At 37.8% G+C, this 16,055-nt stretch overlaps 1 protein-coding gene across 17 annotated transcripts in view; it reads left to right on the top strand.

The window, feature by feature from the left end:
* ARMC3 (armadillo repeat containing 3) overlaps positions 1–16,055 on the top strand; it is a 57,878-nt gene that overhangs the window by 39,314 nt on the left and 2,509 nt on the right. For all 17 annotated transcript variants that reach the window (XM_061468268.1, XM_061468279.1, XM_061468272.1 and 14 more), the window contains 6 exons: positions 2,196–2,445; positions 3,637–3,773; positions 6,458–6,626; positions 7,520–7,629; positions 8,699–8,791; positions 13,877–14,074. In XM_061468268.1, coding sequence (XP_061324252.1) covers positions 2,196–2,445; positions 3,637–3,773; positions 6,458–6,626; positions 7,520–7,629; positions 8,699–8,791; positions 13,877–14,074 — 957 coding nt within the window. The remainder of the gene's footprint in view (positions 1–2,195; positions 2,446–3,636; positions 3,774–6,457; positions 6,627–7,519; positions 7,630–8,698; positions 8,792–13,876; positions 14,075–16,055) is intronic.

The following is a 16,055-nucleotide window of genomic DNA, read 5'->3' as shown; positions in this document are numbered from 1 at the left end:
TGAAAACATGGGATTCACTTCTGAACAGAGACTGAAGTGCTTGTATTAAACTGCTGCCTGGCTGCCAGACTTCCTTATACCCATGCTCCAGTGCTAGAGCCGCCATTGCCTTGTAGCTGAGGCAAAGATCAGACTAACAAACCCCGTTAGCCTCTGCTGATTTGCTGCAGGTAGCCTCAGAAGTAAAAAAATCTGGTCTGGAGATACTTGTGCTAAGATGAGTTCACAGTGAGATCGACATTGTGTTGCTCATGAAATGGGATTATATGGCATGCGTTAGCACGTATTCTGCTTTCTATCCTGCTTGCGTAAGAGCGTGACTGTGGCTTTCCTGAGGTTTTTTGTTTTTATCAATGCCTTGCCAGTCTTTGATAGCTTAACTCTTTCTTGTATATGTAATACTTGTAAGCTTGTGTTTATTTTTGCAACTGTGAAAGTTACCAAAAGCCAGTTAGATTTTGGTAAAACACTGTTACAGTAAAAGTAAGATTTTTTTACATCCAGATTTCTCTTATTAAGGTGTTGACAGAAATTTAGCAAAACTTATAAAAAATGTACACTCTTCTCTTGGTCAAGTGCTTAGCTATGCTTGTATAGAGGTGGGAGAGTTTATCATGTTTTTGATATATACAATATATAAAAGAAGGTATAAAAAGCAGTTGCAAAGAAAATTCAAATTGCTATCTGTGCATTTCCATTGCTAACAATAATGCCAACCTTTGTTTAACAAACAGATGAGCCTAATGTAAAATTGCTACACGCAGATATTAAATTTGACATACGCCTCAAATCATTTGATCAAATTTTATGTGCAAGCTTAGCACAAAGACAATTCAGTTTTTACAGTGTGCTGGTTTCTAATGACATTGGGAAAAGCATCCCTGAAGTGAATGTAAGATGGTATAGGCAAAGAAGTAAGCAAAATTTTGGCAAGAAGGTGAACAAAAATCTCAAGTTATGGAATATTTTATGGCATTCAAAGAATATAAACTGCATTGGTTTCAGTAGTTTCTTTTGCCTATGGCAAAGAAACCAAAGAATACATAATGAGGTGGTAACCCAGAAATATATACCTGAAGTTGACTTTGTTATTTTTCCTTTAAGAGGCACTATCCCAGTGAGTACCAGCAGCAGAACAGCAGCATTGAGATGAAGGGCTCATAGGCCAGTTCCTTCTGCTGTGACTGAGCTGTAGGCCCACATGATTATTAGTTCTGCAACACATCAGATTTAAGTAATCTGCAAATGCGTCCTCTAATAGTGTAGCTGCCTGCACTGTCTGCTGTCTCCTGCCTGAAGTTACTATTTCCTTAGTAGTGCTTCATAAACTGTTTTTTTTTTTTTTCTTGGCTGCTCTCTAACCTAAATCTGTGAAATGATCCTTAAAAAAAACGCATCAATCTTCCCCAATTTTATTTGCAAGCAGGTTGTTGCACATCTAGCTTAGAACTTGGCCACACCAGCATTTGTCCCAGCACTTTTGAGGGGCAGCACCCTTCAGCTACGGCTGCAGTATCAACTGGGAGCAGAGGGAATATTTAAACTGGATCTGCTTCTGACAGACATCTTAATGCGGAGCCATAGTCATAGCCAGCCATGAACTCTGTGCTGATGTGTCCATTGTACTCCTGCTGTCTAAATCAGCTTGTATAAAGCCAGCTCAATATCTTCTATGTTGCACTGAACTCCATTATGTGCACCTACTCTTTAAGAATGGCAGAAACTTGGTGTACTTATTCATTCCACCTAGATATCTGATCACAGAAATTTATGGAGACAGCACAAAGAACAATGGCATGAAATTCCATGCACTGTAATCCTTATTAGAAGTTGTGCTAGAATGGTTATGGGGAGAGGTGGTAAGTCTGCAGAGGCATTTGGCTGCAACTAGAGATACAGAAATTTTGCACGTTTGAAAAGATGCAAGATTTACTTCACTTGTTCAGAACCTCAGAAAGAATCCACCTGCTAATAAGTCAAAGAATCCAGAAGTTTGTGACTTTGTCTGCTTAGGTTGTGCCTCTTGAACTTCACACCATGAGTCATATATAAATTACATGCATTACATACACACACATACATATATATAAAAATACTGAAATGTAATGCTAATTTAGTTGACACATATAGAACACTAAGAAGAAAAAAATGGTCCTAAAATAACAAAGATTTTTTCTTCTCCTTCATTTTGCTAGTGCTGTTGCTGAGGCTGAAGGAATTGAGCCATTATTAAATACCTTGTATGCTCAGCGAGATGGAGCCATTGCTAATGCTGCTACAGTTCTAACAAATCTGGCCATGCAAGAGCCATTACGTGTAAATATCCAGAGCCACGGTATTATGAGTGTGCTTGCAGAACCGTTGCGCTCGACCAACAGCCAAGTGCAAAGCAAAGCAGCATTTGCTGTGGCTGTGTTTGGTTGTGATGCTGATGCAAGGACTGAGGTAAAGCTGCTCTTCTGGGCTGTGGTTACTTTATGACATTTCTAGATCCTGAGGTTGCTGTTATTCTTACCTAGAATCTTTGTATTTTGTGTCTGTCCTAAAAGTCCCAGGCTTTCTAGATAGTAGCTAATTTTTCACTTTTATCATAGCTTCGTTCAGCTGAATTTAGCTCAGTTTGTCATGAGAACTTGGAAAGGGTTTTCTTTAATTTCTATGTTTACTGTTGTATTTGCTTGCACCATATTAATGTTTTACAGCTTTTCACTGGCTTTGATGAGCTTGCACAAGGGCTATATCTTAATTCTCATGTTTATGAGCATTAAACATTATGGCTTTCCAGCTGCAACTGTCATCTGAACTTTGAAGATGAGAAGCTCTGCCCTCTTTACTCTCCCTCAGCATTGTTCTATTGCCCATTTTCAAGGCCGGAATGGCAGTGCCTGACCTTGTTTGATAAGATCCTGCATGTACATGGAGTAAATGTAATTCAGGCAAAACTCAAAATATAATTAATCACTTGATCAGTGGCATCCAGCAAGTTGAACTTCTCACTGTTTATCAATGGTCACGCTATTTTCTTTTAATAAATAAGGATGATCCTATGTGCATTCATAGATCTTAAGCTGGGGTTTTCTCATGGGTCAAGACTCTTAATTAGGACATGAATAAGGGGCATAGATAATTAGTCTACCTCTTTCAGTGTCCTTAAAATGTCTTTCTTTTCAAAAATCCAAATGAGCAATATTTCCTCCAGCATGTATAGGAAAGATACTGTAGTACACAAGAGAATAGGACGTTAATAAGATTGTCATACATACAATACAATACAAATTCAAATAAATTGTTACGTAAGTAAGTTGCTAGGAGGCAACAGAACACAGAAAAAGCTGTGTAACTCTCTGTGGCAGTCTGGAGTTGCACAGTCTCTTCAGTTTCCGTACCACAATCTAATAACTGAAAATCAAGGCAGAGCCAGAACGGATGTGTGCCTTGTACTGCTCCTGAATCTTGCTTCAGCTCTAGCCTATGCCAAGTTCACAGAAGCACAGAATCCCCATAAATGATCTTTCTAGCAGCCCAGCATAGCTTGTCTACAAGCCTTGAATGTTTCGGAAGGTGAATTTCACAGGCAGTTCTTGCTGAGATAAATGAAATATGTAAGAGGCAACATCATCTTTTTTTTTTTTGCAGTTAAGAAAAGCAGGTGGACTGGGACCACTCGTTGAACTGCTGCATTCTAAAAATGAAGAAGTCAGAAGAAATGCCTGTTGGGCTGTTATGATCTGTGCAAGTGATGAACTAACTGCTGTTGAACTATGCAGGCTAGGGTGAGTAGAAATAGTATCGAGGGGCAGAGGGAAGATTTTGATGCAGTAATTCTAGTAAGTTGATCTTTACACGTTTATAGCAGAATAACAAAGTTAAGCTATATGTTTTGGTAAGCAGAAGCTACTTACGCACTACTGATGTTATAGATACAAAGTATTGATTTTAAGTAATAGAAGGCTTAAGATAAAACGTAAGCCTGAAAAGAGACTTTGTCTGGAGTTATAAAAATGTTTATTGTTTTTGTGACTGAGTTGGGCTTTACATTGAAGGTGTGCTTGTATCACTCAAAATTAGGGACTGCAGTGCCTCATACATATGAAACTGAAATTAAAGTTTTGGGCTAAGTTCAGTATACAGTAAATTTTATTTAATATGCACAGGCTAAATTTGATTTAAAGCTCTGGTTAACTGCAGGTGTGCTAAAGTATCACATAAAAAAGCCTCTGTTTTATTCCTTCTTAGAAAGTCCAGGTTCCATATATTAATATCTGAATTACAAAAGCTGGTTTAAGTTATCGGAGTAGGACTCTAATTTATGTCCTTCTAGTCTGACAGCATATTATTGATAATAATACATTAAGCATAGTTTTTCAACCCATCAGGCACTACTTCATGTTATTTTCATGTAGATCGTATTTCCCTGACTTGCTTATGAGTATCAAAGTAGGAATGTGCGAAAAGACTTATTAAAGTCAAAACATACCTCTAAGTCAACTCATCTCTCATGTCTTCTACTTCTGTCTGTATGTTAAGTCAGTTACCGTGTCACAGAAAGGATTAGATTGGCTTTACATGATTTATTCTTGACAAACGCAAAATAGCTATTTCTTATCTCTTGTTGCTTGCAAAGTGATTGTTTAATAATTTGATATGGTGCTCCTTGGACACTGAAATTTGGCTGAATTATCTCCATTGTAACTTCCTTGTTCTTCATTTTTCAAATGTAGATACAATCTTTGCCCTTCTCCACTCCCCTGGCACCTAGCCTGTCCTCACTAAATTTTCAAATACAATTACAAACAGTTCAGAAGTTGCTTTTGCCAATTCATAGAGCAGTGTGAGGTAGATATCCTCAGGGGCTGCTAACTTTGCCGCCTCAAACTTCTTCTAGACATACTAAGCCTACTGTTTCTACCTTCTTTGTTAATATTACTACCAGGCATCTGCTTGCAACCTTCTTTTATGAAAACTGAAGCAAAAAAGGCATCAGACACTCCAGTCTTTTCTGTGCCATCTGTTACGAGTTTTCTTCCCACATTGAGTAATAGGTCTACATTTTCCTCTCTGACTTGCAGCATATGAAATGTTTATTTTTGTTTCAGTCCCTGACTAGTTGTGTCTCACTTTGCCTGTGGGTCTTTTGGGTTTATCCCTAACTTTTTCTTTTCAAAAGTGTCAGTGTTTCCATTTCTGTATAAGTCTTTCTTTTTTGTTTTCAGGTCTTCACAGAATTTTTGGTGCAGCTTTATTTGGCCATTTATGTCTTTCCTCCATATGAGGGTAATGTGCCATTGTTCCTGTAATGTCATCTGTTTTAGACACTGCTGTACACACTAGCTTTTCCATATTCATTTTTCCCCTTTAAAATTCTCTGCATCACTTGCTGGTTACCTGACTTTGTTGCAGTATGCTGTATGACAAATAGCCTGTACTGCTCTTCCACTATTTTCTCCCATTGTTCCCTTCTAAAAGAGAGGGTTGTTATTTGCCTTGCCTGAAAAATTTATTCTCTGGAATTCATCTGCCATACCTTCAGAAGTCTACGTGGCAAATGTCCACAGCTGAGGCTCCCTGTGTAGTTCACAGAGCAGTCTAAACGTGGAGTTCATTATATTTATATATACATATATATATATTAAATTGACTCCTCAGGATGCGAAGAATGTCTGCATGTGTGTATATACACACAGAGATATCAACTGAATACATACACACATATATAAATATATTTCCCTATTCCTGTTTTTTTTCATACCTAAACAGTTTCAAAACTGCAGTGTGCTATGTTCTCCTCACTGAGCTTCCTTTATCTTCTTCGAGCTTTTTCTAAGCTTTTCAGGTCAGAAGTTATCAGTATGTGGGTTTCAGCACCCAAAACAGCTGAATAAATGAATTCCTGTACTCTGGTGTCCTCACATGACTATTTGTTTCTACCTTCATCCAGCAAAAATCCTGCCATCCTGACGGTGCTGACACAACTGCTTGTTTCCATGCTCAACCGCGTTTATCAAATCTCTGCCAACTGTGCCTCCCCGAACACAGTAATAGTCCTAAACCAGAAGGATTCACACATTGAGTATTGCACAGCTGGAATCTGCAAACTGCATTGCAACATTGCAAGTTGGAGGGAGAGACATTCCCTGATCTGTATCTTATCATCAGCTCTGAACATTATTCCTTCTACTCTACTTTTACATCCTTCTTTTTCTCAGGTTCTCTGTGGTGCTTAACATCCTTCTGGTATAAGGCTGTGGCATCCTGTCCATGTTTCTTTATGTAAGTTTAACTGCCTAAATTTTTCTTCCCTAAAGAAAGAATTCTGTGCAGCACAGCCACCTCCTTGCTGGCCCACTTGGAAATGAATCTGTCTTGGCCTTGGTAATGCTGAAAACAAACTCTGGACTGTATAATAACAATTAATTGGTATTTAATGATGAATCAGCCTTTGCATTTTGTTTAACAGTGCTTTAGATATCCTAGAAGAAATTAATCTATCAATAAGCCGCAAAAATAACTTTAGTAAAGCTGCTCTGGAAAAGCTACTTGATAACAACCTTTCCCAAAAGTACAGCCAGATGGGATATTTATCATCAAATAATATCATTACTGATGGATTCTACGATTGTGGTCAGGTAAGCTACTTTAAATAAATTACCCTTCTTAGAAAGGATGAAATTTTCTTATTGATTTGGAAAAAGTAAGAGTACTACAGCAAAAGCCAAAATCTAGCTATGTAAAATACCTTCTTTTCTTGTCCTGAAGCTTCCCAGCTTTTATACAAATTTCTTTTGATTATCTTTCTTCATGGATGAAATCTTATCATCTTCATGTTACACCCCAGTTGTGATCTTCTTCCCAACCCTATGTAAGCTGTGCAGACATAGTTCCTTTCCAGATCCTTTCTCAGACTTCAGTTCTTCTGGTCTCTTTCCCTAATATCTCTTTTCTAAATACTGACCTTACACTGAATGACCTATGGACTTTTTGTTTATTTTTACATAAAGAAGTAAAGAGTTCATATTTTCACCTTGGTCATGACCCTTTCTCTCACAAAGCAGTGTTTATATATAAAGAATGACTCCAGCATCACTTGTTAGTGCTGTGTTCAGTTTAAATCCAAGGACTTTTCAAAATGCCCAAATTAATTAGAAATACCAGTCTGACTGAAAATCAGTGAAATAACTGCTCCTAAAGCACTTGGTTGCATTTGAAAAATCTGTCCTATATTGTAAAGCTTTCAGAGGCAGGAACTTTTCAACATCCTAGAACTATTTGAAAAGTAACAATAGTAACAATAACTACAAGTTAAATTATTTACAGGCAATCTTTTCTAAGAAAATTGACTAAGAAAATGCAAATGAAGAACAAAACAATTTTACTTATTTTGAATGACTTTATAAAGTCTCATGTAAGCCTTCTGTTCAAGATTATGAATTTTAAATTACTCTATAAAGATCTTCTAAATACATTATTTTCTCTTCATCTTTAACTGAACACCTTTTCTTCTATGTTAATTTTCTTGTAGATAAAACGTGGAATGAAATTTTCATCTCTGGAGGAATTGAGTATGCAAGCTCTTACTGACCGTCGGGCCATAATCTTCATTAATGCTAAACCACAAGAAGAGCAAGCCAGGTTTGATCTACGAAGTTATTGTGGTAGCTCATCTTTTCTGTCATTTCCATTGATTCCAGTACAAACTACATAGTCTATATATGTATACACATATATAAAATAGATTATCCCTAGTATCCCTAATATTTAATCCCTAGCTTCATGTCCTAGAAGGCAAGATATTTCTATTTTGGAAAATAGGAATTTAGAAAATAACATTTTTTCCCTCTAGACAGGAAAGATTTATTCAGTTGAGCTGCTTTTTTTCACTTAGCCATTAAGACTTATTCATTTAACACCCTTTGATTCCTGATGCTGGCATACCCAGTGTTGTATTAGCTATTACAAAGCTTGTCATCTGCCATTATAATTATGTCATCTAAGCTGAATGTCAATATGCAGCAATGGAACCTATGATTTGATGATCTTCTTGTACAGACAAATGCATGGAATTTTAAGCACAACATCCCAAGTGGCAGGACAAAGCCAGGCATCGTGCTTTCATACTTGATATAGAACCCATGCCTGTTCCTTCTCTGTTTAAGTTGAAGCCAGCCTAACAAATCTTCCTAGATTCAAATGCAGGAAGTTGGTATTTGGCTTGTTTAACTGGGAGTCACTTCCTGTAAACAGTCTCACAGATCAAAGAATGCTCTACCAATATTTTGCAAGTCCAAAACCTTCTTCTCTGTCAACACATCACATATTTGGTTAACAGTATCATTAGCTTCCTTTTAAGCTTGTATATGACACCATAAAGATGTCTGAGAATATCTATAACAAACTTTCATGCTCTTTGTTGATCCCTAGAGTTGTCTTTAACTATCAGGTTTTCTTTCTTTGACTTTGATACAGCTTCTTGCCTTTGGCAGCAGTCTTACTTTCCAGTTACTTTTGTGTCCATCGTTTGGTATTTGGTTATTTCATTTTTGATTCCTGAATCAGTATCTGGTTTCTTACTGGTTATGTTATTTCTTCCACTTATATTTTCCTATGAGTATATTTAGTGGCCTTTAAAATCAGAACTTCATTTTCACAGTTTAATATGCAAACACTAATTGACATGCAAAAATATCTTGTTCCATTTCAGTCCTCCAGGAGAGGAGAAGGCACACGATTCATCTCATGAACAAACTATCTTATCACCTTCTATTTCAAGAAAAAGCAGTAGAGAGAAAACAAGGTATGGTTTTAAAATTGACTACTTTTCAATATTCTGTTATTGCTCTAACATTAGAAATAAAATTCTGATTGAAAATAGTGATAGACAGTTTTCAAATGGAGTACAAAATGCTCAAATACAATGTTATATATGTTTTTGGAGTCTTTCTTTTACCTCCTAATTGCTGTAGTCTTCCTTTTCTATCTTAGTAATGATTTGTCCTCCATCCCCATGCTTTCTTAGAACATCTCCTGTTTATTTGGCTGGTTTTCCTTTCAATATCCCTTAGAGGCAGTGAAATTATGTTATTTTACAGCTTAACAACCAAGACACAGGGAAACTAGGGTAGAAGTTCCTTCTCAATTTAGAACCTAGACACACAAAAAGTTCCTACACTGCATGCATGCATCTTTGTTTCTAGATTAGATTTCTTCCAGTGAAATTTTATACATGACTAAAAGCTGAGAAGGGTGTTCTCAAAACTGTCTCCGTTTTGACAGCAACAAGCCTAAAACTGCCTCGCTTTTGCAGGGCTCCCACTGACCCATACAATACACTAGGTACAATCCTGCACTCCTCTCTGTAGAACTGATGTGGTAGGCATGTCTGCTCATAACAAATAGGTCAGAGCCTCTAGCCTTGTGGTAGGAAATTAATTTCTTTCCTTTACAGAAAGAGGGTTTGATCCTGTCCTTCCCACCTGGAGGTAGCTGACCACAAGATATTTGGGGTTTAGCAGTCTCTTTCTGGTTTGTTGTAGCTATTCACTAACAATGAGGTGGAATGAACAGAGCTGTCTACTTCAGCTGTTAGGGTACTTAACTGAGAGAGTAGAGACCAACGACTGGTCATTGTCTTGATGACTTTTAATATAAGGCACTTAACCCTTAGTTTGTTCCTGCTAAAGAAAATTGAACCATGATCCCCCAGCTGTGCTTTATATAAAACAGCAGCACAATCATGACCACAACAGTGTCCTTCAGAAAAGGCAGGTGTAAATGCCTAATCCTAAAGAAATTTTCAGGATTTCCAAACTGGTCCACATAGAGCTTCCTTGACATTGATGGGGTGATATCTAGTCCTTGATAGGAATGTGATATAACCTACAACTCTCCTTGGTTTTTCTGTTAGCTAACTTAATGAGCTGACCATTTATCATGCTAGTTTCTGTGGGTCTCAGTCCTGTCTTCCTGATTTTTCTTAGTTTATGGTATAGGGAGCCTTGGCTCTGCTTCAGGGCTGTGAATGTGATGTCAGTGGTGGGCATTACAAAATCCTAAGTGCTACAGGATCATAAAAAAAAGCCCACAGGAGAGATGGCATGCCTGTTGTGGGAACTGAAGTGCTACATTTGCAATGTTTAGCTTGGAGCTCACCCATGAACTGTGATATGTCTGTACAGGCATTTTAGTGATATTGTGGATTTCTCAGACTGCTTCTATATTTCTGTGTATGTATGTATGTATCTGTGCTGGAGACATGAAATCTGCAGTAGGAAAGTAAAGAGAAAATTCAAACCTGCTTTGTGATCTCAATAGTTCAATTGTATCTCCAGTGGAGGAAAAGAGAGAATTATCTGGACAATGGTGTTCAGTCAGCAAAACCAGCATTAGAGAAAAAGGCTTGATGTATTATTCTTTGAATTATATGTCTTATCAGCTTCTTTAGAACTGACATGCAAATTGTTGACAGATAATAGCTACTGACTGTGAAGGGTTGAGGTTCTGACTTAAATCAGGACGTGAATTGTGAGGTAGGTCTATCCACTTGACTTGTGGATCTATCTATTGATTTACAAGGCAGACATTTACATTTGACTAGTTATTTGGACTGCAAGCACTTTTGGAATTCAGTTTAAATAATTTCATAGTAGGTAACTGAAATGGATCATGTCAGTTGCATTGTGGAAGGTTCCCATTTCAGGATGCAAAAGAGTTTTCAATATTGCATCTTGAGTGTCTTAGCAGGCATGTTCTAGCTTCTGCTCATTTAGCAGGTCCTCCTGAAGCCCAACACACTCTGGTCATGACCCACTATGCAATGTCAGTTTACTCAAAAGGAGCAGAAGGCAATGGGAGATATTGAGCCCCCTGGTGCCCTGCAATTGTGGGGGATTCCTTCATCTCAGAAGATGCTCTAGAGTCGTGGACCATTTTGCATAGTCTCAAGCAGCTGCGCAAAGCTTAGAGATCTGTTCTGACAAGATGTTTGTTTATTACAATGTGAGACGAGGATACCCTTGGATAATTGCTTTTTAATCTATTTTATGTCAGTTACACAGTAAATGACTGCTGGGTTAGCAACAATAACTCTTTTGAAAGCAAAAAAAATTCTTTACAAGAAGGATCCCAAATACCTGTCTCGATTTCCCATAGCAAACTTGCAGGGATACAAAGACTTCTTTCTTCAAGTATGAAATAATTGCTTTTGAATGTCATGATCAAGTTGTATGATTTATAACCCCATTGTCATTCATTTTGAATCCATAATTCATACATCGTTATTATTATTAATTTGTGAGATATATGGGAGTTACTTGAAGGTCAGTAGCCGACTCCAAGTCTCAAACATACTCAGACCTTTTCTGACATATTTTTTTCCTTTGATCATACATTTCTGTTCATCAATATTTTGCAAAGTACTACTGAACACAGCTTAAAGATGTTGTTTTGAAAAAGTAAATCTACTTTGTATAAACCACACTTGAAAGCTAAAAGAAAGAGCAGTTGTAATTGTCTGCTGGAAGTGTTTGAATTAGATGTAGAGGAAGTGCATAGTAGACAGGTTGACATATATTTTCATGGACAGATAGCAACCTTTTTAATCAAACGGTTGCATATCTGATATACACATTCACTGGGCTAAAATACGATGTTTAATGTAGACTGACAAATTTACATTTATTCTATGCTATGTTCCAGTACATCATTTAAGGAGGTGCTTTCCAGTGTCCATTTACTCCTTTTCTAAAGACAGCCAAAGGATTAAGCTATGTGAAAAAGGAAAGAAAATAGGTGTAATGGCTTTCTTTTAGTGGTAGGATATTTTATTGGCTGCCTTCTTCCTCACACTGATTCTCTGGTGACCCATTGGACTTTTTTTGCAGCAGAAATCAGAAACATCTTGGACACTGTTAACAGCCATGAGTTCTTCTTTGTATATTTGTCTACATTCATGGCAAGTATGTGTCATGAGTAGTAAGACAGCTTTGGGAAAGGAGAGTGATTTTTTTTTTTTTTTCAGATGTCATAATTCCCACTGGTAAATAAAATAATAAAAGAGGACACAAAAAAGATAGTAGAAGTCTAGTGTAATGGTTACTGGTTATTTTATGGCACTGTGCTATGAGACAGCACCTCCACAGTTCCTTAGGAGGTAAGTATTAGACATGATGAACTGAAGAGTTGAGGAGTAAGGTAGGGACAGGTGTGGAAGACAACTTTAAAGCAGCCATTCCACCAAGGAACCATAGTCATACCTGAGAGAAATAGGCAGCAACAAAAACCCCGAACAAATCACTGCTCAAACCCATCCCTCTCAGGTGTTTTCTTCCTGAAAACTGGAAAGGAGAGTAAGAGTGATTCAAGAGTCATCTGAGTAGATAGGAATAGGAAACAGTTTTCTTTAAATAAATTATTCTTAAACATTATGTCTAAGTGCATAAATGGAGAAGTAGGTAGCTGTTTAATCTACCATTATAAGGTTCCCTAGCTATAGTTAGATAGAGTCAAATTAGACAAAGAAAACTGTTTATCTGCTTTTTTCAAGTATAGGTGCAATTAATAACCAGAACGGTTTACTTAAAAGGGTGGTGAATTTTCTATAATTCTAAGATTAAATCTTAATTGGCTATCCTGCTAAAATAATGTGCTTTAGGAAACCTATGAAAAGGCCATTTTGTGAATATGGTAAATCTCAGTAGGTAAAAGAAAAGTTTGCAAAGTATTCTGAAGACAAATGGCTTGAATTAGACACCTGATAATGGTGTGTGCCCTTCTGCTTTGTCCATTGCCTTCCTTCTTAAGAGAGCTGTCCATTGTCAAAATTCCAAGAATTAATTTGAAGAGCACAAGATAATGATAGTGTGCCCTGGAGCCATATACTCTAGTGATCCATCCTTTCTTTTTTTCCCCCCTTTTTCCTTCCAAGAATGCCAGCAGTATTATGGATTTCAACAAATTAGCCAGAATTGTTAAATAAAGGAAAGAAATTCTGTCATGTTTCACAGTAGAATTATTCAACACCTATGCTGAAAAAAGATACAATGCTTATGAAACGCAAGTTCCACATGTTCCCACAAATGAAATATCCTAAACTGATTGTATAGATCTTAATGATATCTCTGTTAAGATCTTGGTTTTGTAGTTGCTACGTAACTTGTGAAATGCACAGTCAGTATTCAGTCTAAGCAGAACAAGCATTTCATTTTTACTTCTGCTAGGTGCTTATGATGCCTGTTCAGGATCACAGTCATTTTTCCAGTCCTGAGCATTAGCGATATATATAGCATGTACAGTGAAAAAAGAGACACCAAAACCACAGACTTCTTATAAAATCTTCATCTGACCAGCAGTGTTGTAGTTTGTACAATGCTTGAAGTACGTGGACTTACAACTACAGACACTGCTGCCTGGTATATCCTGTCAAAAATTTTGGCCATGCTTTTGATACCACTCGTTCCTTTATTTGAAATCCAATTTCTATCAAGTAAAGCCTCATTGGAGTGCATGATTTTTAGTTCGTGTCCATATGGAACCAAACTGTAACTGTCTAAAAGTGTTTCTTATATGGATGTACGTCTCTTCTCCTCTAGATATATGTGAAAGGCATATCAGAGCTATAGATAAAAATAAAATGAGAATTTACAGCAATATTAATATGACGCTAGTGACACTTGGTTCATAAATATCTCCTGAGGGCATGTTCCACAAGTGTTCTCTACAACTTTGCAGATTTTCGAGTATTCATTATCAAGAGAAAAGATTTTTCCTAACTCCCCCTGCAATCTATTTGTCTAAAATGTTCTGTTGGAGAACTGCTGTTATTTGAATTTGGACTTTCGCGATTACAGCATTCTAAATAACTGTACATTGTTTCCTCTGTAAGAAAAGGGAAGGGGAAAAAAGAAGAGGAAAAATCAAAAGAAGTTATTCAGATTCTGTCTGCAGTCCAGGATGAAATAAATCTACAAAATACACAGTGGCTACCACCGCCTGACCTCATTTTACTTAATTACATTAATGATGCTTCCAAAACAATTTTACCACTAACTACTACAAGGGAACAGGTTGTGGCTCTTGCACAGTGAGTATCAAATCACATTTCCATAAATAATAGAAATAAGTTCAATTGGTAAAATAACTGTTCTCTCATCTGAGGACAACTTTTCCAAGCTTGTTATTTTTCCCATCCTAACTGGAATCGAAATCAGGTCTGGTCTAGAATTCTAACATAATTTTAGATTTTAAGCTTCTTGTTCCTAATTTTGTTGTAAATAGTTGGATTGGGTTTGTTTGGAAGATAAAATCACTTGCCACAAAAGGGTACAAATTTCCCATTTTGAAAATATTCATATGAAAATTTCCTTTTCCTTCCCCCCCCCCCCCCCATTAATGTATCTGTATTGATCCTTTCCAATGAACACCTCAGCTGCATATGGTATCATTAAGGAGCCAGAGAGACCTAGGAGCTGCAGTGACTAAATCCACAACCTAAACTCCTAACTTAATAGTTGAGACTGTTGTAACTTGCACGTATCATGTCTATTCCTTCTTTTATGATCTTTTTTGCCTGCTTGGTTTGAAAACCCCTCAGGACAGGATCTGTCTCATATTTTGTTTTCCTATAGAGCCAAAAGCATGAGACATTTTTCTAATGTAGTTTTTAGGTACTACTGTAATTAATATCCTGATGATTTAATAGTGCCAGAATATTGCACTAGTGCATGTACAGACTGTTGTTATCAATGTGTGGTTCATTAGTTACACTGACTACTCGGCCTTAGCACCAATCACTGTCATCTTCAGGCAGTGTGTCTGCTTTCACCTTCTCCTTAGTTTAACCTTTGCTATCTTAGCAGTTTCCTGGCTACCTCCTGAATCTGTAGAGTTTGGCATCAGATCCCACTGAGTCTCACAAAATCTGTTTCTTCTACTAACTCTCATTTTTAATGAAGTGGTCTAATGTGATAGGAAGAATGACTTTTCTGTTGGTTGCAAAATGTGACAGTACAGATACTCATCCTTTGCTATCCAGCTGTGTATAAATCATGCTGCCATCCTCAAGGTGGAATCCATAAAATGCTCTTTCAAATCTGCTCTTCAAACACACCAATGAAATTCTTGCAGACACACAACCCAGGAAAACAATCATGGGAAATTTAAGTAAAATGTTTTCTGTGGGGATTTTTATGTGCATGTTCCATTTTAAGCGGCTGCCTGAATAGCGTGTGTTGAATAGGAAGGGGAGGAAGAGGCAGCTGCAGCAGCCCTCGGCAGCCTGGCAGCTTGAGCGGGGTTCCTGCTGTGCTCACCAGGGAGGGAGCCGGGGTAGATGAAGGAACATGCAGTAGTGCTGGCTGTCTCCTTTTAAACAGACAGAGCACATCTTTGTGCACACGTGGGAGCAGCGTGCCTGCAGGATCAAGAAGCTTTGCTCTCTTTACTGAGGGCTGGCTGTAGGCACAAGCAGCACGAGCGACCGCCTGGAGTCCCCACTTCTTCACGTTCACCCAGTAATTCCCAACTTCAAGATACCATGTCTAGCCAGCTTGGTGATAATTCCCTGTGCCCATGCTGTTGCAACCAGTATCACCTCAGGCCCTAGGGTTTGAGAAATAAGGCCTCCAGGGTTGCCTTGCACATACTATGTGGACAGAACCTACAGTTACTGCAAAGGAGGGTAATGCAGATCTTAGTTCACTGTCTGAAGTAGTGGCTTGTGATTTAAACCCACGACAGCTCTGCATCACCTTGCCCAGAGTGAGGGCCCTCAGTAACACTTGTAGCTCTGGCTGAGGACTCTGAGAGGAACAAAGGTCTTTACATACAGGGACCATGCATAGAAAGGTGAAGGTGTCTTACAGACTTATAAATGGGGCCTGGTCCTATGTGTGCACAGTCGCCCAAAGACATGCTTTTGGCAGTGTCTGCACAGATTGTGAGTTTTGACCTTCTGTTTCTGTGACTAAGCCAATTCTTTTTCATGGGTAAATACACACCTCTCACCACCCAAATACTGGCTTCAGTATTAAGACAGCACACATAGAAGCTGAAGTATCCTTTAT

This window comes from Pezoporus flaviventris, unplaced genomic scaffold (assembly GCF_033815535.1).
Source record: "Pezoporus flaviventris isolate CSIRO_AGI_PZ_B2104156 unplaced genomic scaffold, CSIRO_AGI_Pfla_v1 ptg000047l, whole genome shotgun sequence".
Lineage (NCBI taxonomy): Eukaryota > Metazoa > Chordata > Aves > Psittaciformes > Psittacidae > Pezoporus > Pezoporus flaviventris.
The sequence above is the reverse complement of the archived record's forward strand: the minus strand, read 5'-3'. Positions and strand labels throughout refer to the sequence as shown.